Source organism: Onychostoma macrolepis, chromosome 18, assembly GCF_012432095.1.
Source record: "Onychostoma macrolepis isolate SWU-2019 chromosome 18, ASM1243209v1, whole genome shotgun sequence".
Taxonomy (NCBI): Eukaryota; Metazoa; Chordata; class Actinopteri; order Cypriniformes; family Cyprinidae; genus Onychostoma; species Onychostoma macrolepis.
The window spans coordinates 27,882,094-27,908,783 of record NC_081172.1 but is presented as its reverse complement, the minus strand read 5'-3'; the positions used below and the strand labels follow the sequence as shown (position 1 = coordinate 27,908,783).

Sequence of the window (26,690 nt, the reverse complement as noted above, 5' to 3'; positions counted from 1 at the left end):
GAATAGTTGCAAAAAGACAGTCAATCAGATCAGAGCTTCCCAGATCAAAATAGCACTCTCCGATTTTGTGCAATACACATCAAGCGGTTACTGAACAGACTGTGGCTGCTTTAAGGCTGAAACAAAATTTCTTAAAGTCTGTGTGAAATGGAAATTTACTTGTTGACCTAATTTACTTGTTGCAAAGATTCAATTATCTTAAACTTTTATAACATATTTTAGAATGAAATGGGAAATGTCATTGAGAATATTTAATTCAATTTTATGTGAAGTTGAGTCGACTTTACAGTATTTTACAGTATTTCTGAATGACACTGAATATTGAATGAGATAAAACAGAGGGCAGGGCTTGGTTTTAGTGCACCTCCTTGCCATCTTTAAACTGACGGTTGGTGGGGAGTGATTAAGAATGTTCTGCCCAATCAGAGATTAAATGCTACTTGATTTTTTTTTTCCTGTGAATTTACTTGCACAGATTAATTGTTCACCACAAGACAAGGAATGTGCGCTACCAAAATCACTTTCTTGTACTTTCTTAAATAACTTTCTTGTAATCTTGTATACAGAGAAAATCATTTGTACATTGCTTTGTTTGTTTAAGAATACAACCAGGTTGACAAAGCAACAGCGGCTCAACCAATAGCGTGGGTTTGGGGAAGTCTATGCATTTTATCGACCAGTAGCAGATCATGGAAGTGTTTGGGAAACCTGCAGACATTTTTTTTTTAACTCCATTTGGTGAAGCTAGTGGTGCAGAAATTACACACTTCGACACAGACTCTGTGTTCTTCCCAATGCAATTCTCTGTGCATTTTCAGAAGGGCATTTGTGTAATATTTATGCATAATGTAAAATATTCAGCGTTTATACCATGTAACAGACTTCCGCACATTTGTAATTGAACTGCAGCTAGTGCTTGTGTGTGCATCCATAGTTGCTCTGGATTGAAATGTTCTGCAACAGTGCGGTGATGACCTCCAGTGTAGCGCCCAGGGGACCCTTCAGAACACATTTGGTGTCCACTCTCCACTGTTGCTGTGGCCGTCTTCTCTTATCTGTCACACCGGCGCCCATGTCTCTCCCCATCACTGTCTTCTCCTCCGCCTCACTCTGTAATCACACCATTCTCCTCTATCTTACCTTATTCTTCCATTGTTTATCATCTCGCTTTTCAAGCAACTCCCACTGTTTGAATGAGATAAATATTCTTTTTTAAATATTCTATTTTTAGGGGTGCTTGCATATTTCTTTTATCTGCTTTTCAAAGTGAGTTGAGTCATCAATGTTAGTGTTGCTTGTTTGTGTTCACTATACAGTGTTATTTTTGTAACACTGATCCTATTCTTTCATCATTGATACTTTTATAGTTTTTATTAATATATTGAATTATTATTATTATTATTATTTATTTATTTTTTTTCATATCGGCACGACTGTGATTCAGCATTAGGTAATCACAACACACTTATATACAGCCATATCACACTGCTACTTGTGTGATATTTCATTTATACAGCAGTTTGACGGCACGAGTGTGTAAATACATAAGAAACAACAATGGAGTGTCTTTAAAAACCCTACTTCCTTCCGCCATGGATTCAAATCTCAAGTTGACAGTTTAACAGCTGAGCCCAAGCCACCATTACTAATTCAAAAATGTCACTTTACAACTAGTAATGAAGGAACGTTGAATTGCTTTATTGAAAACATATCATATTACCGTATATAGCTCACAATATTATGTAGAGTATTATGAGAGAGATATAGACTGAGCGAGTGTGATTACCTGCATCTTATACAGCATTCATTATTCAGCTCAATCTCATATTCACAATAAAACATTCAACTGAATGTCCGCCGAGGAAAGCGATATCTTTGTCATACTATCCTTTACATTTTTTGGTTATTTCCGATGACAACTCTGTTTCAGTCTCTTTCAATATAAAAGTCTTTACTGCTGACACACTTATAAAAACATCCTCTTGTCGCCATCTAATGTTGTAAAACTAAAATCACTGTCACAAACACACAAATACTATAATTAGATAGTACTATTATTCATATAAAATATTATTTATTGAATAATAATATTGAATATACAACAACAGCCATCATTGCTCTCACTTTCTTGTACCTCATTTTTTCCCTTCTCAATCCCCATTTTCCTCATTTCATCCCTTCCCTTTTCTTCTCTTTGATTCTACTTCCAGTCTCAGCATACCAATTACTAATAAAAAAATGCCTCAAGAAGACCTTAGCTCCATCCACGAGTCCCTCTTCACAGAGTTGGCTGCTGTATATGTGTCCTTTGATACCCTGAATAGCCCAGAATGCTCAGCGCTTTCCTCTCTCTCTCTCTTGTCCTTTCTCATTAAAACCCAGCCCGGTCCACAGAGGCAGTGCACCCTGGGCATTGCCAGCTATTAATCCACCACAGCTGAAGTCCGGTGACATGTTTTCCTTTCCCAGCTTTCGCTGCCTAATTACTGAACAAATTGCCACATTTATCTCTCCGTTTTTTGCAGCATAATTCCTCCATTTTTAACTGTAACACACAACCCGCTCATCCACTTTGTCCAATGTTGTTGGTGGTTTTCGGTATCGTTCGCATTTACATACACATGCGTTCATGGGAATTTGCTAGGTGATGAATGACAGGATATTTCGCCGTGCTAATTGGCATATAAGTGTGGCACATGCGGCAATGCCGTGGCACTGAATTATAATGGTGCACAAGGGAGTTCAAGCAGAAGGTTACATGGGTCATCTTACAGAGTGGACCTGACCCAGGGGCGCAGGAACAATCTGGAACAACACATTAAAAACCTTATCAGCTTGTCTCATGAATATTAATTAGGTGATGTAACAAGTGACAGGCTGATAGGTCAGGCCAATTAATCGGCATCAGCTTGCCATGTTCACTTGGCCCTAGTGTGTAAGCTCTAAAATCTGTCATCTATTATCTATCTATCTATCTATCTATCTATCTATCTATCTATCTATCTATTCGAAAAAAAAGTTTAATATGATTTTTTCAGCATGTCACTAAATTGTAGTATGCATTAAGTATTATTATAATCATTATTACTGCTATTCTATTCTTCTTATTATTATTATTATTATTGAGGAACATATTTTTTTCCAAACCACACATCCAGTACTAAACTCTCAAAAAACACACACAAAACTTCACAAATACAAATTTGTAGTTGGCTAAAAAAAACAAATTGTGTGCCATAGTAAAAAAAAACATTTGTGTGTGGGGGTTTATAATAATTAATACAAGTTAAAATGATTAATGAGTAATGGTTTCCACGCCCTTGACCTCACATAAACACCGGCATTGTTCACAGAAAGGTTTATAAAACAGACCTGAGACTGTCTTGTCAACATATTCATTTGGTAGGCAAAGCAATGATGTCATTTTTTTGCCAACATACTTTGCATCCAAACCCGTAGCACCAGTAGCTCAACAACAATAGCCATCAGGAGACTCATCCCGACAAACAAGACCCGGTCTCACTGTATATCTCTTTCACTGTTCTTTCAAACCAGTATATTGGTAAAGTAAACATTCAGAAGGACACAAAGAATAGCTTATTTTCTCATGTTTGATCTTGTTTGATCTTGTTTGAAGGGTTATCAATGGCTCCGTGAGTTCTGAATAGAGCCATTCATTGTAAACGGCTTTACTTATCTTGATTGAGTGCTAACCACCAATGAATGAAGTAGTTGTTTACGGAAGGAAATTATTCTCTTATCAGTCATAACACATCTATGCTGTCATGTAGTATTACAGTAAACTAAATATTTCAGAGAAGAACTCTTCAAACATCAGTCGTCTTTTATTTAGTTTAATGATGCCGATGTACACAACCAGTCAAACGTTTGGACACACTGAGCCTCATGATCTTAAAAACCTTTTGATCTAAAGGCTTATGAGTAAATGCTTGACATTATTATTATTATTTTTTTTTTAGAAAAATATAAATTATGCATTTCTAAAAAAATAAGTAATAAATAAAAAAATTAAGTTGTGTTTTTTTTAAAGGATGTATTAGATAGTAAAGGAAAATCAGGCAGCAAGTGTTCAGCATACATGTGAATTCCTCTAAGCAAAAAAATAAAATAAAATAAACATCTATCTATCTATAATTTATTTGTTTGTTTGTTCACACACTCGTTCATTTAGTTGTTCGTTCATTTCTTTCTTTCAATTGTTCTGAAAACTGTACTATTTTTGTTAAAAATAATAAAAATGAGTAGGTGTGTGCAAACCTTTGACTGGTAGCATAAATATTTGATAGTAATGTGTAATTGAAAAAAGATTTCAAATATTACAAAGTAAATACATAAAACAAAACAATATAAAATAAAATAAAATAAATTGGCAAGAACTGTTTCTTTTGTTACTTGCAAACAAACCAGTTGGCTTTTTATTCTTCCTCTTTATGTATTTTACTCAAATACATTACTCATTCCTCTTGTTATATTGATAAGCTGAGCCAACAAAGTGATTATTCATAATGTGGATTAGTAGGTCAAGCAAGAATAACTCACAGTTTCCACTGGTAGACGGTGACGGCTGGGTTGGCGTCTGCATTGCACGTTAGCTTTACGTCTTGACGATTCAGGTACCAGTTCCCGTCGAATCCCTCGATTTTTACCTCTGGCTCATCTATATAAAAGCAAAAAAAAAAAATGTCTTCAGGAAGGGGCTCAGACAGCTTTTCTGGGTCACATGACTTGACGATGGGTGCTTGTCATGATACTGATTAATGGTCTGGGCTCATAGCTAAAAGGTCAAGAGTTTATTTCTTAAGTGATTGGGAGGAGAGCCAACAAGTGAAGGGTTACTCAGACTACAACCACCACTGTGCCCTTTAGCTACCCCACTTAACTGCAAGCTGCTCCAGGGCAACTATTCCAGAAATTGGCCTAATTGGATAAGAACCTCAGCTAAATGCCAAATTTCAATTCATTACAGGACAATTTTTCTATTAATGACAATATTAAAATGCACTGCATACTTGATGGTACCAGTCAGTAATTTCTATGTCTCTTCAGATTTATTCTTAATTGCTTTCATGAGCATGTATAAGGCCGAGCAAATTCAATTTGGAAATGTTATACCAAAGGGTAACTTGATTAACAAAACACTCAAAGTAAATCAAGAATCAGGACGAGTGATTCTCTGTAAACTTACCGCTGTTCTAAACACGGCCTTTCACACAAACAACCGCATCGCAAGAACAATGTATTCTATAGCGTAGTGTGGGAGAATGGGTGGATTTCCTCTATCAGTGTGCTGTATGGGGGCTGCTATACTGCTCTAAACTGCCCTAAACAATAGCTGATAACAACAGCGGCTGAGACAGGCCAGTGACACATCTCTTCCTGCACTGAACCTCCTCCGCAGGACTTGCGTAACAGTACAGCATTAATGTTAACATCTTATTACCGAGCACAAACACATTTTTTTATGTATTGTTTAGACATTCTTTGACATTCCAGTTGGGTTTTATATAAATATGTCAGTAATTAGACGGATCGTAACATCAGCTAAATCATTAAATCAGTTGAATTAAATCTGAATTTTGAGAAAACTGGATAACATGCACTTATGTATTTTTGTGATGTATAATATGTGATGTATATTATATAGGCTACAATACTGATCAAAAGTTTAGAACAATTAAAATGTTTTCACGTTTTTGAAAGAAGTCACCATACATGCATTTATAAATCAAATCAAATCAAATCAAATAATAGTTAATATAATAAAAATATAATATATATATATTTTTTTTTTAAACTGTTTTCTATTTCCATTTTCAAAAAGTAATTTATTCCTGTGATAGCAAAGCTGAATTGTTTTAGCAGTCTTCAGTGTGACACACCAGAAATTGTTCTAATATACTGATTTGGTGCTCAATTATTAATAATGGTTCTTATTGTTATCAATGTTGGAAACAGTTTTTGCTGCTTAATATTTTTTTGTGGAAATCATGCTACATTGTTTTCAGGATTCTTGATGAATATAAATTCTAATGATAGGATTCTAATGAATAGAAAGTTCAATGAACAGCCTTTATTTAAAAACATAAATATTTTGTACCATTATAAATGCCCTTCCTGTCACTTTTGATCAATTGAATGCATCCCTGATGAATAAAAGTTATGATTTCTTCGCTATTAACTTAGCTAAAACTGATTTCAACATTGATAATAATAAGAAATGTTTATTGAACAGTAAAACAGAATATTAGAATGATTTCTCAAGAATCATCTGACACATAATACTGGAATAATGACGCTGAAAATTCAGCTTTGCATGACAGGAATAAATTACATTTTAAAACAAATCAGTTCTTTGTAATTGTAATAATATTTCACAATATTGCTGTTTTTACTGTATTTTTGATCAACTAAATGCAGTCTTGGTGAGCAGAAAAGACTGCTCCCAAAACGTTTGACCGGTAGTATATTTTATAGATATCTATGAATGACATAATTTCTTGTGTTCATGCATAGGTTTGATAGATATGAAGAAAAACATTGTTCTTACACTGAACGTTGAGTATGACGCTGTCTGTAAAGCGTTCTGCACGGTAGGTGACGATGCAGGTCAGCTTCTGACGATGGGTCTCGCGGCTGGGCAACACGATGTAGTTACTGCGCACGGTCACGGTGCCATTCGGATTGCGCGTTTCCTGAAACGTGGCTTCGCCCTTCAGAGTGGTGTCCCATTTGATGACGCTGGGAGGCTTGCCGTTAGCCGACATGCAGGTGGCCACGGGCATCTTGCGTTTCGGCGTCCTTGCCACGATGGTGGGTGAAGTCAAGGTCATCTTGGTCACTGGCCGTGCTGAAAGAAAGAAGTAAACAATAAAAAACAAGAAAAGAAACACTGTAAGATACTAAAGTACTGTGTGAACAGAGGTGCCCTTGAGAATTTGTGTTTCTTTTTCTCACTGATCCAGTGCCTCTAACACTAATCTCGCCGTTCTGAAAAGTCGTTTTTTCCCCGTCAGTATAAATCAAGCAGTTCAGTAATTTCTTTTTCCCCTACCCTGTGTTCAAAGCGAAAGCATCAGTCAAGCACTCAAACAGATGTAGAAACCACTCGTTTCTCGCGGTGCCCAAAGTCATCCAATCTCGATCCTTTATGGGCTGCCAATTAGCAATTAACAGGCCCGCATCAAAAGGAAAGATGTGTGTTTATGTGAGTGCGTGTCAAAGAGTGCTGATAGCAGGACTGAGGTCTGTGGCGAGGGTTGATATGACATGAAGAGGCTCTTTGAAAGCACTGAGCTGGTTATCTCCATTCAGGTTGCTCACTCTTACTGCAGTGCCAGCATTCTCAGAGGACGCATGTGAACGTGATATACAAAATAGGCTTGGGAGTTAACAAGCCACACTAGTGAAAAAAAAAAGCTGTACTTGAGCCAAGCAGCTCCCTTTGCTGGCTTAATGGAAAACATATCAACACTTCATTTCTAATTAGATCTGCAATCAGTGGGAGCATAACCCACCTCTCTAACGAGATACTCCTCTCTTGCACTCCAACACACACACATACACGCACATACATCCTAACCTGTGCAGCTTCCTAAGAGACGAATCACAGCTCTGCTCTTGAAAAAATTGTGTGTGAGGAAGAAAAGCTTTTATTGATGTCTGTTTTGGACATTTATTAAAGTTCAACCAACAACAGAGACTTTTAAGACTTGCGCACCCTCACTTTGTACAAGCCGTATTTATTTTTCATTTTAAGCAGAATGTCAGAGAATCAGTTTTTTTATACAATGAAAGTGGGTCATGATTTAAACAGCCAAGCTCAAAAAGGCAACATAAAAGTAGCCCATCGTGCACTTTATTCCATGTCTTCTGAATTCATGTCATACAGATCAATTTTTTACCTATTTTAACCTAACAAACTTTTTTGTCGGCCAAACTTATCTGACAAAGGGTTATTATAGTTCATAACTGAAACTGTAACAGTTCTATTTTTAATTTAGTTTAACTTGACATATTAAAATAACTAAAACTGTAATAAAATAAAATAAAAAATGACAACACAACAAAATTGCTAAAACTATAAAATTTAACAGAAAATATAAAAATAAAACTGATTCAAAATATTAACAAAAAAAAACAAAAAAAAAAACAAAGAAACTAAAATTTTACCTAAAATATTTATTTGAAGTATGTACACATTTGAATTATTTAACAACACATGTGTATGTTTACTTGGTTAATTGTTAAATGACATGCAGTAATGCAAATACATAATTTCATATTTATTAGTAAATGTTATTTATTTGTGTATTTATTTATTTTAAATTAAATTGAATTTTTAACTTTCTGATTTCAAGAATTACATGCTTTTCATCAACACACAAACCCTATTTTGGAAAACCCTGATCTACTGTATAGCTTTAGAAGATCTGGAGTCACATGAACTACTTTTACAGTGTGAATGGTCTTTTTGGAGCTATATGGTATAAAACACCATCCACTTTTGTTTTGTCAAAGAGCAGCTTGGAAATTCTGCTTAACCTCTGATTTTGTGTGTCAAGGAAATAAGAAAATAATACAAAGTTGGATTCCTGTGATAAAACCTGTGTGTGTGTGTAGCTTCTGACAAGAACATGTATGAATACATTATATCTGCAGGTTGAAGCTGAGATGCAGTTCTTTCTGTTGTGGTGAACACTGATCAATACATTTCAAGCGTAGTGAAGATTTTAACCAAGCACATTACAGACCTGGAACGGTCAAGGACAAAGATGATTTTTTCTGAAGGGCTTACAGGGTTATGAATAAAATATTGCTGAAACAACATCCATTTACACCTTACTACCTGCTAACCATGACGACACCTTTAATCAAAAATATCTCACCATGTCAGTGCTAAGAGTGCAGAGAATTTTCGAGAAAATGACACCTACTTCTGTGCTGTCCATACATGGTGTTATATGTGTGCTGCGTGCAAATCAGTCTTTTGGCACTGAATGTGAATTTTCGTATAAATCATTCACAAAACAATTATAGTGAAAACTGTCACATTTCATACACTTCTTGCATTAAAAAGAGGATTTCTGTGTAAATCATAAACATACAATTATTCACACAAACTGCAGAATTTTATAAAAGCAGTGTTTATGCACAATTTTGTAAACTGTTCGTAAAGCATTCTTTCAAAGAAGTTTTTTTGTAAAACTCTTGGTAAAAAATATTATTGTGTTTCATTTCTTTCTTTCAATTTTTTCTTACATAAATTGTCCCATTTAATGCGAATAACTACATGCATAGCTATTCTTACATACATTTTAGCATGGAATATAAATGTTTTTGAACAAATTACACAATTTGATCTGCTTGTTATTTGTGAATGAGGCCCACTGTCACATTAATTTGACAATGTCAGAATTATTTTATGAATGACACAGAAATTCATTCTGCTCATGTTTCATGAATGAGGTCCATTGATGCTCTGTTTGTGAATGTGCTCTTTTCAGAGGAGAACAGCACTATATATGTAGTATGGTGGTCTTACCAAAGACAGTGAGGTTGACCATATTCTCCCTGTTGCCTGCTGGGAAGGTGGTGTACTCGCAGATGTAGGCCGCCTCATCAGAGAGCCGTAGGTTGCTGAACACAATGGTGGTATCCTCAAGAGAAGAAGGGGTCCTCTGGCGCACAGCAGGGTGCTTGAAGCTCACGCGGTCTTTGAAAGGGGGCAGCACTGATACTCCCAAGGCTGGGTTAGCGGTGGCGACGTTTTGTTTGGTGCCATTTATCAGCTTTTGCCAGGTGACCTGAGAGATCTTCACTGGTGGTTTACCGTTGATGAAGACACATCGCAGCTCGACCGTATCACCCACAAATCCGGACTTACTGGGGTCCGTCTGCACCGACTGCCCATTCCCTGCTGCAGAAAGACAAGAAGAGGGACATTACAAACAAGTCAACCAATCCGTGCTGACAATGATTTTTAATGAACTAAATTTGTCAATACTTTGGTAATTTAGCAAAATTGACCAATATTAAAGGAATAGTAAACCAAAAAATGAAAATTTCGTCATTAATTACTCACCTTCATGTCATTTCAAACTCATGACACCCTAGTTCATCTTCTGAATTTTTGATGAAATCCAAGAGCTTTCTGACTCTACATAGACACCAACGCAACTGACATGTTTAAGGCCCAGAAATGTAGCAAGGACATTTTCAAAATAGTCCATGTGACATCAGTGGTTCAACCATAATGTTATGAAGCTACGATAATAGTTTTTATGTCACAAAGAAAACTAAAATAACCACTTTTTTCAACAATTCTGCAAAAAAGCAGCATCACGCACTTGCGTTGTGGTACTCTCCTGAATGGTCGCGGATGGTGACTCGGAAGAGAAGAACTGTTGAAAAAAGTAGTTATTTTAGTTTTCTTTGCAGACTATTTTAACAATGTCCTTACTATGTTTCTGGGCCTGGGAATGTTTCAGTTGCATTGCTGTTTATGCAGGGTCAGAAAGCGCTCAGATTTCACAAAAAATATCTTAATTTGTGTTCCGAAGATGAACAAAGGTCTTATGAACTTGGAACAACATGAGGGTGAGCAATTTGAATTTTCATTTTTGGGTGAACTATCCATTTAATACCAATTTTATTTTAAGGTGAGCTACCCATTTCATCTGTTACACATAACTAACCCTAAACCGAGCCCTAACCCTGAGTAGTTAATTAATATTACCTAGTACTGTGTAATTACACTGTAACAACTTAAAATAACTTAAAATAAAGCGCAAACAAAAAATTATTTTTATATTTAAGCATATGCTATCTGTCCATATGTGTTTTTGGCATTTATTTTGAATATGCATCATGAAACCTGACAACCCTAAATGAAGTTACAGCAACTCATTGACTCGACTCGGGCTTTCACGCTACAAGCGAGTGCGTCAAAACACCTAGCATGCCAATTCAACAAGAGTACTTCAAACGGCAAACAGAACTAATTGCAAGTATGGCAGTGGTGTTTACAGGCAGCATTAGGTCTTCAAGAGCGCCGGATGTAGACTTTCCCTGCATGTGTAATGATGGTAGATCCCCCCCTGACTCTGATCCTGACTGCCAACCCTCCCACACCACTCCATCCTAATTATTTCTCATTGGTAAACATCTCGGTGACAGCCTCAAGCACCTATTAATGGAAACAATGTGGGATCCAGTCTGAGTGTGCCCACAATGATGGCACTTGAATTAAGCTACAATAAACCAGGCAGGCAATTAGTAGTAAACGAATGGGTTTTCTATTTTTTCCCCACAACAGCTTTCAGGAGTACGGAGGTATCTGTCACGTAGAAGATGCTTCCACTGCCCCCAGTTAAAACAATAGTGGTTTTGTCTCTCAAGAAAGCCCTGAAGTACGGCATGCGCCACAGTCAAATGCGTCTTGTTTTGGCAGGCCCTTGGCCTTTTGTCTCTCTGGTGACCTTCTTTTACCCCCTCCAGCTGAGAATGATGTGTCAACACTCGAACCCCTCCTTCTCGCCCCTTTCTTTTCTCTAATGTCTCGCTTTCTTGCACGTGCTATTACTCATACTTTTGTTTAACTGCCCTTTTTACCTCACCCCCTGCTTTTCAATCATATTTCCTTTGTCTTCACTTCCTTAACACCTGACCAGACAACCGGCTCTTCTTACATTTCTACCATGCTTATGCTTCCTCAGAAGGGCTATGCATCCATGAGCACTTTCAGTTCCTGTTTAGCTCTACAGAGGCCATTCATAACAGAAGCTTTCCTGATCCATGAATAACTCTGAAGCAAATGTGTCCCTGGAGGGTCCATGAGTTCTGTTGTCTTTAACAAACCTGTCGTAGGAGACCCCGAGTAGATATATTTCTCCTCGCCGTCAGGTGCTGTGCTGTCCTGTTGGCCTTGCTTCCTGCACACACATATACTAAACCACAAAACCTTCACCTCCCTCTTTCCCCCTCTCCCTCTCTCCCTCTCTCTCGCTTATTTATGACTGGCAAAAGAGGTAATTACCTCCTACAGAGAGACCTTAGCAAAGAGGAAGTAACTCTGAACTACCGTGCTTAATCACGCCACTCATAAAAGTTGGAAATACTGCAGGGGAAAACAAAACAGAGGGAAACAGTGGGTCATTTGAACAAATGAGTGCTATTTAGATCCCTCATATACATATGTATAAAATTTGCTACAACAATGACATCATCATTCTTTTAAGAAGTGAACTTTCAAGCACAACTTAAACTTTAGTTCTTCATCTTACATTTAGTTCATTTGCCGTCTTAAAATGTCAACACTACTACCATGTGTTTGTATAGTAAACAACAGATGATTAAAAATAGATGTTAGTAGAAATATCAGTAATGCATTTTCTTTCTAAAAAGAACGTTTTAGTTTAATGACTGTCTGATTAAACTGATAAATTGTGAACAATGTTAACTTTCTGAACGCATAAATATATTCTTAGTATTAAAATGATTAATTTGGATTGAGATTTGTTCACACATTATTTGTTTGATAGAAAGTTACATATAATATAAAATCATACAATCATATGCATTTTAAAAATCACCTTTTTTTAAATGGTATCTTTTGAAAATGAGACAATAGTGGACAACATTGAAGAGTTTAATGTGAATTACTGATCAGGGATCAGCTTCCTACTGATAAGGGTATTCGTAAGCCATTTTAAGAAAAGTTGAAAAACTGGTTTGAGCTCAGGCCTGTGGGTAACAACAGTCATAAGAGTTCAACAAGCATGGGCAAGTGTTTAAATGCTTAGTTCAAGACTTATAGTCATTTGAAAGATAATCTGGGAAAAGTTAAACTTGAGAAGACACTGATAGTTTAAGACTAAAATGGATTTCATGACCAGCGGGGCTGAAACTAGCCACGCATTTAGAGAGAAAGAGAGAGAAGCAAGCAAAATATACGCTGTCCATACAATGAACACAGAAATGTGTGCATGTTTGCAAGTTGGAAAAAAAAAAAAAAGTTCAAGGTCGCCACTGCACAAATCTGAAAGCAAGACATTCAAGATTTCAGAGAACGAATGGTACCGACCTTGAATAGAAATAAACACTTATTGTTAGGAAGTTTCCTCTTTATCATGCAGTGTTGCACTAGTAGTTTCAGGTTTGTTTTGCAAGAACATGAAAGTAAATCTTTTCCCCATGAATTCAGCTGTGTTAAGCACCTGCAAATTGATTAAACTAAATATTTACACTTTCTTGCTCATGCAAAAGTTGCCATCACAATGGTCTTACTGGTGGTTACTTACTGGTACAAGTCATAAGAGACCCCCTAAGTATGAGAAACAATTGTGATGCTATCCTTAGCAAACATCACTTAAAAAGGAGGGAACCAGCTGGTGATGTGTCAGTTTTTTAACCGATGCACACCAAACCCTTCATTTCTCATTTACCCAGGCGTGTACGGATGAGATATTTTTGACCACAGTGTATAGACCCATCAGCAGGCACTGTGAAACGACAGATTGATTGACTAATCGAGTTTGACAGAAAGACGGCTGGCAACCTCTGCACAGATACCTTGGGGAACACCTGTGTCCTTGTACCCCTCGGTTTGACCCTGTTTCCGTTTGCATTTGCTACCGTGACAGGGTCGAAACAGAGAAAATGCCTTGTGAAGTACCAATACGATTTCCAGCTTGCCAACATCAGTTAGAAAAACCATCTGAGGCAGATCTAGGGGGAAAGAATATAGGCCTAGTTCACTTCAGCTACATGAAGATGTCGTTAGTGGGGGAATAGTAGAAGTAGCAGGGAGACTATATTCTGCTAACTCCCTCCTCTGAGTCATCCACTTAGACCACCACAAATAAAGATCAGTCTTCGCTTTTGAGGGAGTTGTGAGAGAGGGGTAATTATACGGCTCCAGAACCCAAATCCTCATACTAAGGAACCCAAAGCCTCTGGGCCCCCTGACCCCATTTCCACCTCCTCTTCCTCCACCTCGGGGCTGAAGGGGTCTTCCAAAGAAAGTAGAAGATAGAAAGTAATTATAGCCTGCACAGTGGAGTTAAACAATAGAGGGCAATCAGAGAAAAAAATTTGAGAACATAAACACTTCTATACACAATACAAGAAGTTAAGTTGCTACGAAACGGAAGTAAGGGCAAACAGACCGTGACAGAACATTGTTGCTCATTTAGTCACGTTTCATCCGCCTATCATGTCTCAGAGAATGAGCATAAAACAAGTCCAACATATGAGTGATTAGTTCGTCAGCTTTCAGTAATCTGGCATGACTGTGAACATGTAGGTGGAAGTCAAGGATGAATGTGGTTTTCCTACTGGAGGGTCTAACTTTGAGGTTGACTTTGTTTTACTAGCCTGACCACTGACCAGAGACCTCCGGAAAATGAAATACAGCCTAATTTGCCTCGAGGAAAGTCTTAACCATACCTCAGATGCAATATTCTCCGCGCCTACAGGTGTCAGTGGTGAGCAAATATCAGCTCAACCAGCAAGAAGAAGCATTATGAAGTATCTTTCTGAGCTTTACATTTACCTACCCCAGGTAAAAATGTGTTGATCAAATGGCCGATGGGTTGGGTTGGGGGGTTGTACATCGTCTTGGAAAATTGGGGCCTTCAAGTCAAGAAGGTTCATAACCCCTGTTTTATTGTATAAAAGGTAACTGCTGTTGTTTCCAGGCCTACTTTTCACAACAAGATCACAGAATCTGCCCTATTCACTCACACACGTGGACCATGTGGCCTGGGTGGGGGTGCGACTAGGAAGCCTCCTGTAAGACGTAGAATCAGCACGGAGGCACACTCCAAACAGAGCTACCATTCTCCGGGACGGCAGCCTGACCGGATCTGCATCTCTCCCCGGGCACGAGGCACAACAGTGGACCTGCTTCAGGCCTCCCAGAAAAAAAAATGATGGCATTCGGCCCATCTCATTAAGAAAACCGCAGAAAGGCTTGTTTAGAGAGTCTACAAAATACGCCCCATTGTGTGTGGGTAATCTAATAGCAATCCAGGTCCTTCAGTTAGGAAAAAAAGAAGAGCTCAGCTTCGGTGAGGACACTAATATGTTTATGTGCTAGAGAGTGATGATACGGTGCCTGCCAGCACATCCCGCTCACGCTGTGGGCGCATTACAACGCTGTATCAAGTTAGCAGCTAAAAACAGAGAAGAGACTGCGACGGTGGAGTTCAAGAGTAACTCTAAAATCAATGAGGAGAATGTAATGAATCCTACAGCCGGCCATGCACGTACGACTCATTCTAGTGTGTTTGTTTTTGAGCGTGTGCACATTTCTGCAGACGTGCTGGGATGCTGAGCGCTGCCTCTACCTCTAAACATGGCTGTTTGATTCCTGTTTTACCAGCTTCCCTCATCTACTGTGTCAGCCTTAGCTAATATTTACCTTCAGCAGAAACCTGCTGCAACATATGGTCAGCACTCCGGCTTTCACTTGCGATCTGCTCTCACCCCTTTCTACATTAATGCTTAAACTTTACACACGTTTCCCCTGAATATCCCTTTACCTGACAGACCATCTACCATCTGCTTGATTGAGGTGGTGTGTTTACCTGAACCAACCTGCTATACAGGAAGTTATAAAGGTTGTGCATATCCTGTTTGTCAAACAGTTTGGTACATATCATCAACATACCCTAAGGGTACCGTTCCCAACAGCTCTAGGCTGATTAACAGAGATAGTTTAAAGAGGAATCATGCTATTTTTGAAAAGTGGATGGGAAATATTGCAACGCTCAGAAACATGGTTATTATAGTAAACTAAAACAGAAACTAAAAAAAATAAATAAATAAATTAAATTAAATAAATAATATAACTACTTAAATTGACAAAACACACACATACACACAGGTTTGTTTCTGTGAATTGTGGGGACTTTCCATAGACTTTTATACTGACCAAACAATAATTTCTATCCCCTAGCCCAACCCTAAACCTAAACCTACCCCTTACTGAAAACCTGTTTGCATTGTTACACTTTCAGATAAACATCATTTACGATTTGTAATATGTCATTTTCCCTCGTGGGGACCGCAGGCCAGTCCCCACAATGGCAAAAAATTCAGGTTTTACTATCCTTGTGAGGACCCACAATGTGGCATAAACACACACACACACACACACACACACACACACACACACACACACACATACACCCTAAAATTACTAAAGCTTTAACTGCAATTAAAATAAAACAGCAAATGAATGAATGAATAAATAAACCAACCTGATTCTCATTGATAGTAAAATAACACTGCTCAGAAAAGAAAAGGCATGCATAATATTAAAATGCTGTCAATATAGAATATACGATACAAATAAGTCAATTATTATTAATGTCATGCCTGGTAACCAAAAAAAAAAAAAAATACAATCAGTTCTTGCATTATTAACTCTCATTTAGCCGTATGTATCGACATATGTAATTATTAAATTGAATTATAAATGTTTTTCAGCCCGATTTGAGCTAAAAGAGTATAACATTTTTGTCAAATTTTAGAGGTGATGTGCCATATGTTTTTATTTTATTTATTTTTTCTTAAGCGTAGGCTTAGCAAACAGCTTTTGGCCTTTCCTCATTCAAGCAGATAGAAGCTGCTCTTGCATAACTTGAAAATAACCGGCCGAGGGCATTATCAAGATGGCCGCCAAGTCGAATGACTTGCTTAAAAGGACATTGCCCTCATCTAAAGAAGGCACTGATTATACAACCATATGTTGCTTTCTTCCATATTTGACTATGGAGCCAACCCCACATGGCACAAGTCCAATGCGATGTAGGACGGAGCGTACAGGCCCACGCTGCTTCCCCCCTGAGAGTGGTTTGAAGGCGTTGTGAAAATGTCAAGGGGATGCATCAGCATACCTGTGTACTGCTCTCTTTCTTCTCCATCACTCTTTTTTACACACTGATTCATCTTTCACAGCTCGGCCTGCCAGCTCTTCCACTACATTTTTATATCCACAATCCAACAGCAGGATAGATGATGTAATACACACGCATACAGGCTTTGAATCTCTTATTTGGCAGGCATATTGCACTCTTTATAAAGGTCAATGGATGCAGCACAAACTTTAAATGTTTGTTGCATCATGCAAACAAAATCCAAAGAATTTATTTTTTTTATACTAGAATCTTGCTGGATAAGATCACTGATTTTTAAACTAATTTATAGACATATGTACTGAAAGCAATTTGTAGCCTTTTTTTTTTTTTTGAGCCTAGCATAGCAAGTACATTGTATAATCACTATGTATATATATATATACATATATATATATTTTTTTTTTATTATTTTTTTTTTCATTATTCATAATTCCCATGGCAATTTTATAGATCTTTATTTCTTAATAATATACACTAAAACTAAAAAAGGCTGGATTCATTTGATCAAAATTAAAGTAAAAATGGTAATATTAAAAAAACGTATTGTCTCTTTATGGAATTTCAGTGATTTCAAGCTTTTGACCTTTACTGTAAATTAAACATATAAAATGTAGTTTTGTCTCGCTAGAAGTTCAAAACAGGTCAACAGTAACTACAATGTGTAAACAGACCGATACAAGACTTGGAGACAAGGTCGTGCGCGCTAACGTTCTCTCTCTGTCCCACTCGGAACGTGAACAAGGACATTGTCATAGTTTCGGTTGGGCTGAGGAAAAAAACAAACACAACATTTGTCCGTACTTGCCCTAACAGCTGATGACATCATCCCGATACGAGATACCAGACCACCTGTCAGAGTTAGAGGAAGCGCGGGGCTGTTAGGGTCAACAAAACTTACGTAGTCAATGATTACAAAGGCCAGCAAAATGACTACACAGAAATGGCCCTGCTTGTTTGCAAAAGAGAGACAGAAACTAGGCACAAAGACACAAAGATAAGGGAAAAAAGGCTCAGCTGGCACCATTACATAAATGCGTGCATAAATGCATAAGGGGGTTTTACACAGAACGGTATTCAGCTAAATTATTGATGTCCCCATTCAGTAAAAAAGCTTTTTATGTGATACACAGGAAAGAGTGACAGCTTCCTTTACTATGTGTATTCATGCTGTGCTTAGAGTATGTATATATTTGCTAGTGGATCTTTCTGCATGTGTGCAGAAACGCACTGGTGTGTGTGCAAGGATAGGTTTGTGTACAAAAGGAGAACAGCGAGCCAGCTTCTAACAACCTGAACATCTATAAATGACTTTAACAAACTGAGATGTTTTTAACGAATCACTGTGTCCTGTGCATATCAACACAAAAATGGCCAGCATATCTCAGCGGGTGATTTACAAGCAACGTAACCAAACAATATGACCACTGCAAGCCTGCGAGTCAAGTAGTTTAGAAATAATTAACAAAACATAATTAATCTTTTATCGCACAGATTTCCAGATAAATACACCCACAAGCTTTAAATTATCAGAGTTGGCAATTTTTCAATAATGCAGTGATATCCTCCGGCATAAAATCAATAACAGCTGTTAGATGTCTTCATGTGAAAAATATCTAATCAATAAATAATGTGGCAATGGCCATTACTGGTGGGCCATAAGTAATGGATTACACCTGAGACGGCCTTTGTCTTCGGGTTACTGTTGGTGGGAGGTGTAAAGGGGATTGGAGTCAAATTAAAGTGAATCTGAGGACAGATAGAGAGAAAAAAAATAAAAATACATAGGGGAAAAGAACAGTTCATATACAAAAATCAGATGGAGGGTATTTTTATTTTTATTTTTTTCACCCTAAGATGTAGATGAGTTTGTTTCTACGTCTGAGAAATTTAGCATTGCATCACTTGCTTACCAATGAAACCTTTGCAGTGAATGGGTGCCGTCAGAATGAGAGTCCAAACAGCTGATAAAAAACATCATAATAATCCACAAGTAATCCACACAACTTCAATCCATCAATTAACATCTTGTGAAGCAAAAAGCTGCCCCCCTTTGTCCATTCATATCAAAATATGTGATATGAACTGTTTTTGCCTGTAAAGAGTGCTTGATATGTGCATATTCCTCTCCTAAATCAGACAAGACAGCTTTTTCACAGGAAAGAGACGTATTATGAATAGAAGACTTTAGCCGGAAGCAACAAATTGAAGTTTAAAACATCTCAATGATAGATTTGTTTATTAAAAGCAAGCTTATTATTTCACAAGATATTAACTGATGGACTGGAGTGTGATGTTTTTGTCAGCTGTTTGGAGTCTCATTCTGATGGCACCCATTCACTGCAGAGGATCCATTGATGAGCAAATATGTTCCAATGAAGAAACAAATTCTTCTACATATTGGATGGCCTGAGGGTGAGTGAATTTTCTGCATTTTTTTCATTTTTGGGTGAACCATTCCTTCAAGAGAACAAATTCGACCTGTGTCCAAGGTGGGTAATTAAATATTACCATACAAAGAGGCATTGCTCTAAAATATATTTTCAAATAATAATAATTGCTGTATTTCACCAAATACACATGAGTCATATCACAGAGTAAAGCGTCATGCAACAGCGTGCAATACAACACAAGCCCACAGACTCAATAAAATCATTGTCTGGTGCAACTCCATGTCTGTATTTTGAGTGACGGCTGGGATGTGTTTTGTGTCTGCTGCTGAACCGATGGCCCCAGTGCACCTTGGGCTACACTGTATACTCAGCACATCTTGCAGAAAAAGTATTTCAAGTTCAGCCAAAAGCGGCGCTGGGGAATATGTTAAAGACGGCCATGCATGACAAATCCTCTCCCTGTCCATCATCATCAATGGGCAAAATTTCAGTCTGGAAAAGTTCAAATCCAAAGTGTTCACAAGGAAAATCGGATTGGAGGTAAGTATAATGATTAAATGGATTACATGGATGAGCGATTTAAATGCTATGCATGAACAAGCATGACGCAAGATTTCAGGTTGAGTATGTTTGCAAAAATCACCTGAAAATTATTCTTCAAAATTAAATGTCATTATTTATCAGCATTTATTAATCTGTGGTAATAATGTAACATATACTGTTGCATGCTATTACTGTAGGTTTATTTTATTTATGTAAAAAACTAAATCTATCTATCTATCTATCTATCTATCTGTGTCATGGCAATATTACATAAATTCTTTGAAGTATCTTGTAAATACCATGCTATATAACAGAGTTATAACATAGATCAAAATAATAGCCAGTCCTAAAAACTAACCTATATTTGTCCATTTTGAGAATACTGGTCAATGACTATGTTGACTTAAGTGAAATAATAATAATAATAAAGTCACGCCTATGTGGACTAATCACATTTTACCTTTAAATTTATATATTATATATGGGTTTTATATTGTCTCGATGGTGGTATTGGCATTGGACACTTTTCTTTAAGGCTTCCTGATGACTTAACTTGTGATTAGCTTTCCAAACTCCCAAGGCTCCTGTGACTAACAGTAGCACAACCCCCTGATGGGAGGACTAATCTAAAAACAAAAAGGGAACAGATAATCAATATTTGATGTGAGGTGCTGCTGAAATCCTCAAGCCCCCTCCTGCGTATCTCTGATGAAAGAGTTTTATGAAGATTTCTTAGAGGGAAGTCATGTTGAGAGATTCATCCATTTTTTAACAATTTGTAGAAAAATATGAAATGTCCATCTGACATCAAAGAGCATGGTTTATTATCAGGGTTTAAACAGGCCAGTATTGTGGAAACAGGACAGCTGGGCCGGTGGGCAGCTTTGGTCTCTCCCCCTCATTCGACAGAGCAGATTGATCCATTAACATGTCCGGTTGGGAATTCACACTCCCACTGGAGGGGGTAGTGAGAGAGTCTGGACCACTTACAATTAACACATACATTTAGTATGCAACCGGCCAGTGTCATCATCTGTTATCTGGCGCTAGATGAGATCATAGAGATTTATAACTGGAAGAACACTGGGAATATTTAGCCAACACTACAACTATGAGGAAAAGACTACTTCTTAAAAATAAAAATGGCTAAATTATCACAGTTTCATATTGCCTTTACAATATTCTTGATTTGAAATGAGGATTAGGGCACTTGACTCATTACTTAAGGGTTTAGCACTTTTTTTTCAGTCAAGACAGCGTAGTTAACACTAGCAAAGTTTTGCAATCATTATCACTTTTGCAAGCACTCACAATTTGCATGAACGTTTGGCCTGATGCTAATCTTAAATTCAAAAAGAGAACTCTTTTACCTCCTTACAAAAGTGTTACCCCTAAAAAATAAATACACTTTTTTTTTTTTGTAATAAAATTGTTTAAATTAATTTTTACTTCATAAGATGAAGATTTTGATCATATTAGAAGCTTCTTTTTTCTTTTATTATTTTTAAAATCAGGAACGGGTTATTGCATGGGGTACCCATGTTGAGATCACATGATCAGGTGATAATTTATCTCTCTAACCCTCCTTATCAGACACTTCTGCTTGTGAAATAAACTAACAATGGTTGAATGCAAACAGATCATTTTCCACCATGGCATGGGTAAACAAATGTTTACTTTTGTGGATGCTGTCTCCACACCACTAGGTGTCAGTAAGTCCGAAAGGGCTTCCATATCAGCCAGTGCTAAATTAAATTACTCATATGTCTTTTCCATCAGAATGGTTCACGTTCTGGAGCCAGAGCTTATTCTCTGTCAGTTCTTGTCCAGGCAAACTGGAGCCTGTCACAAACCGGTCGCACCTTTCCACCGACTTGAGAAATGAACTATGACACTACTACGTGTTTACCTGATTATAACAAGTCTAAAAACAAACTTTGCGGAAACCCTAGAACTTAGAACCCACTCTCATGTGGCAGAAATGCATAGAGCGGTTTGAGAATTGGCACTGGCCTGGAATCATGCTGGTGGAAAAGTGCTATCAGATCGCTAAACTAAATGAACAAAGAAGGGGAGACAAGTAAAGAGGGTGATGTATAAATAGTTCAGTGTTTCTGAGGAGAACTCCAAGAGTATGGGGCTGTACTATTTCCGTGACCAAGACCACAATGAATCTTTCCAATGGCTCTTTGGGAGCGTTCCATTCTCCACACACAGCCCACGGAATGCTCACCACATCTCTTGTGCTCCTTTAGTCTCCAGTGCATGTGCTACCCAGCTGGGTAGAGGGACGTCAAGTCCCCCTCCTCCAACTCTTCACCACACACCACATTTCAGAGATTTTCCCATATCCTCACATGCACACACACATACGTACACACGCCAATGCATAGAGGGTCCAGAGCACACCACGTCTAGGTCCAAGATCCAGTTTTCGTTTTCCCTACAATAGTTCTTGAAACCTTCAATGTGACTTTTGTTCTAATCATGGAAGCTTTCCAGAAATCTGTCAGATTATCTCAGCGAGTCTGGAGGTTGTTATTCCAGGTCGCACATCAAAGAGCAGAGGAAACCCAATCCAAATGACACATCATCTATCATAATGCATGTCCTTCCGTCAATAACCTCCCTCGCCAACAAAACCCGGCAGTCTGTGGTGCGATGGGTGGAACTTGATATTAGGATGACATTTTTCTTCATTTAAAAACTCACCAAATCGCTTTGCGGTCATCAAGCGAACGACTGCACAGCAGCGCAGAGCTATTGTAACATTCTGATAGCATCTAAGCAGAAACAAGAACATTTCATTTCTAAAAACGCAGAACGATTTCTCAGAAGCGAAGTGCGGAACCGGGGGCGCTGATTGCACATTTGAAGAGTTGAACATTGAGGCACTTTTGGCTTTCAATTAAATGAAAAGTATCTGGCTATGAGATGAAGACGAGAACCACAAAACCACAGGTTGAGGAGAGGGAGAACGTCTGAAAAAGTCGAGGGGTGGAATTAGTTACAGTATTCCCCACAAGACATCAGAAGTCCAACGCTGTATACTGACATGAAGGCCATGAGGTACAAGAACCCACCAGAGGATCCTTCTACAAAGAACATTAGCATATGTGTGTTAGCATATAGCATTTTGAAAGTCATTGCGGTTGAGGAAAGGAAAATTGCATACACTGTAAAAGCAGGCCTGCGGTAATTGTCCGGGTGTCTGAAAGCAACAGGGTGGGTGGGCTCACAAAAGAGGGTCTCGGCTGGAAAACAAGAAATGGACTTGTGAGATTTTGCAGTGGGTCTAAAAATCAAAGGTTTTTGAGAAGTAGATTATTAACTAGATTACGACATTAAGATGATTCAAACAACATGTTTAGGATACAGGGGTGTTAGTGGGAAAAAGATGAAATTGTTCTCTGTTGATAAGGGGTGTGAGATGAGTAAAAAAGATTTAACCAAGGCTACTGGTAATTGTGGAGTTCAGAACAGTTTAATCTAAATGCAGTGACAGCAGTTTTAACAATTTTCTTCATTACTAGCCATAAAAGCTACAATACAATTACCTGCTGTTTCAAAGATGTATTTAAATTCTAAACCATGTCAGTCTGAACGATGAATTCAAACATCCCCACAGGTTTACTAAGCCATTCTTGCAAGGTGAGACAATCCCCTGTGAAAAGAGTCTGCTTTTTGCCTGATACCCTTTGATAAAGAAAGAATGGGGTAAATATATAAATAAGTCTAGCTGACATATCACAATAGTGTATTACTATTGATCGGAGACCCTGAAGCGAGCGAGAAAGGGGACTCAAAGGGAGATTCAACAACTCAATTAGCTTGGATTGAAATTACTGTCACTCACTGAACCTTGCAAGTGGAGGAGCACTGCTCGAAAGAACTCAAAACCGGGCACAGTCTTGGCAAATCTGCAGCTTAAGGAGACAACACAAACTTGCTAGCAGCAAAGGATTAAACTCATCATCATTTCCTTTCACAGAACAAACCGTATATTCCGGTGGAAATGACTCACATGCCCCAGATGCTTCCACTGGAGCAACAAGTCATTGAATTTCTATAGCTCTTTTTTAAACACCAAAAATTTTGCATATAATAGCGACTCATTTCAACCGCTGCCAACTCGCGGCACCCACCTGGAGAATGCAGCAGCCTGTTTCTGCCAATGCAATCAACGCACATTTGCAATTCAGTGTGGAGAAAATGAAAAATGCACCATTTTTTCTACTTTTCTTTTTTCTAACATTTTACAGTTTTTGATTGAGCTGTGCTGTGAAATTTATATAATTTATATATCCTGTGCTAAGTTATATTAAATCAGTAGTCCACATAAAAATGCAAATCTGTTAGCATTTAGTCACTCTCATATTGTTCCAAAGCTGTATGACATTATTTCTTCTTCTGAGAGAAAAAAAAAAAAAAAAAATGTTGGGCATAAAACAATATTGTAAAATTGGGTCCATTTGACACTGATACGTTTTTGAAACTTACTTCTTTACATAGACGAATGAAAAAAGTTTACAGGTTTGAAACTACATAAGCAAATTCCTCAATAATATATATATATTATATGTATATTTTTATTATTATTATTATTTATTTATTTTTTTATTCATCATTAATTTTAACCACACATCAACAAAACATAAATATTCAGATATTTTTGGCCACTTTTTTAGCATCTTGAGCCATAAGTGTTGTATTTTTTAAAGAGGAAACTAAATAAAATGTTGTACATCATGTTGTACCAAACCTGTACAAGTTTTTTTTTTTTCTTCTGTTGAACACAAAAGGAGATATTTTGAAAAATGTTGGTAACCAAACAGTATGAGGAAAAAAATACCATGGTATTAGAAAATGGCTACCAGCAGCTGTTTGGATGGACATAATTTAGATTTTTGGGTGAACTATCCCTTTAAGAGATTTAATTTTTAAAACATACAGTTTTGCATTTTTTATTTATTTTTTCCTCTCCCAAAGGCAGGAAAATAGTCCCCCATTCTCCTTTTTAACCATTTTGTCAAAGTGCCAACCCTACGCATGGCCTCTCCCTTCCCCTCCCTCGATCTTTCCACCACTGTCATGCTTTGAAAGGATTGACAGGCTCTCAGACAGAGCTGATTAAAAGCTTTAAGGTCAGAGAAGTGGGACAGCTATTGAGTGAACACCTGTCTGGCCATACACACACTGCCAACCCAATGCAACGCTAGGTGTGATCCTCATCACAGCACGATCAGAGACTTCAATAAAGCAGCCCTGCCGCCCCCTAACACCGCACATGCACTCATGGGTGAATGCCCTGCCTGTCTTGGCCAAAACATCATCATTAAATGCCAAACAAAACCGTCTTTTAAAGGTGCTGGAAATGATTTGCTAACCCTCATCCTCTCTCCAAAACCCATGTTAGCAAACCCAATGGCAGCAAACCCGAAATCACAAAATGCTTCTCAGACGGAAAGCGTTTCTTGATTGTGACTCTCGTTTGGTGTTAAAATTAATTAATACTTTTAAAACACCTCAAAAAAAAAAATGCATACTTGTTCCAGAGGCTTTTCTCTGAAAGATGAGTATGCTCAGTTTGAGAAAGCAATTGACATTGTAGAAAAACATTTACTTCCTGGCTCAAGATTTCTCTGCAGTCAGCCAAACCCAAAGCTGTCCTGAAGTGCACTTTTAAGTCAATTCTAAGATGTACGACTGTTTGTCACTAGTTTGAATACAGCAGCATTGTATTTTCTGCGTTATCTCTAGGAAGAAAGACGCAGTTGCTCAGTCCTTCAAGACAAACAGCGCTGCCTGAACTGAACAAGATACAGCTTGTCTGTCATGATTTTGTTCATAGTAGTTGAGCAAAATTAAATTTTTCCTGAAAGCAATTTCTGTGACATCGGTATTCGTTTCAAGACATGCATATGCTGCACATGGGTGTGTGACACGACTTATCAAGCAGTGACAGCAGTGTCTTGTACTTTAAGTGCTATACTGAAAATTGAATTTTCTCACTCAGAGGTCCATGAAGTTACTAAAATATCCAACATAGAAAAATAAATGTGGAAGAATAAAAAAAATTGTGTGCAAAAATATAAACCCTTATCAATGTATGTACATTTTAACCTAAAACCATGATGTCTTTTTTCTGTTGTTTTCAAAAGGAGATAATAAATCTTGAAGATAAGCAATTCATTAGAAGTGCATGTGCCGCATGTTCCAGCAAGGTGACTGTCTGATTACTATTACCACATAATTAAATGTTATAATCAACAAACTGCACCAGAAGTGTTAACTGAAGCCATGGTTACAATTGTGAAAGTGTTCGTGGGATTTTTATGTCTATGAAAAGCAAAAAGTTTTAAAATAACTTCTTAATGACTGTTTTCTGCTTTCAAAGTTTATGCCAAAGGATTACTGGTCATTAGAGGTGACTTTTCAGGCTCTCTTCCCGATAAGTTGTAGGCATTACAGTTTGCTTGGCACATATGTTCTTTCATAAGTACTTACACTGCTTTTCAGTCCAGAGTTGAATTTTCATTTGGAGATTAAAACTGCAAGGCCGTTTTTTTTAATAAATGTTTAAACTAAACTTTCACATTTACTGAAGGAAAAGTTGCGCTTGCCTATGCAAAAATGTATTCTGGGTGGGCCCATGTTTCTATGATATTGCAGTAGCCTACATATGGGACTTTTTTTAACCTTTTCACTTTTTAAAAAAGTAAGTATGAATGCTCAGAAAAGCAGTCATGTATCTCTCATTGAGGCACGTTTCAGATATCATTCATGTAGCACAAACATGCTGAAGATCAATACA

At 37.6% G+C, this 26,690-nt stretch overlaps 1 protein-coding gene across 1 annotated transcript in view; it reads right to left on the bottom strand.

Moving 5' to 3' along the window:
• nectin1b (nectin cell adhesion molecule 1b) overlaps nucleotides 1-26,690 on the bottom strand; it is a 104,764-nt gene that overhangs the window by 32,867 nt on the left and 45,207 nt on the right. The window contains exons 2-4 of the mRNA XM_058750672.1: nucleotides 9,563-9,937; nucleotides 6,569-6,868; nucleotides 4,561-4,678 (exon numbers count right to left, since the gene is read on the bottom strand). Coding sequence (XP_058606655.1) covers nucleotides 4,561-4,678; nucleotides 6,569-6,868; nucleotides 9,563-9,937 — 793 coding nt within the window. The remainder of the gene's footprint in view (nucleotides 1-4,560; nucleotides 4,679-6,568; nucleotides 6,869-9,562; nucleotides 9,938-26,690) is intronic.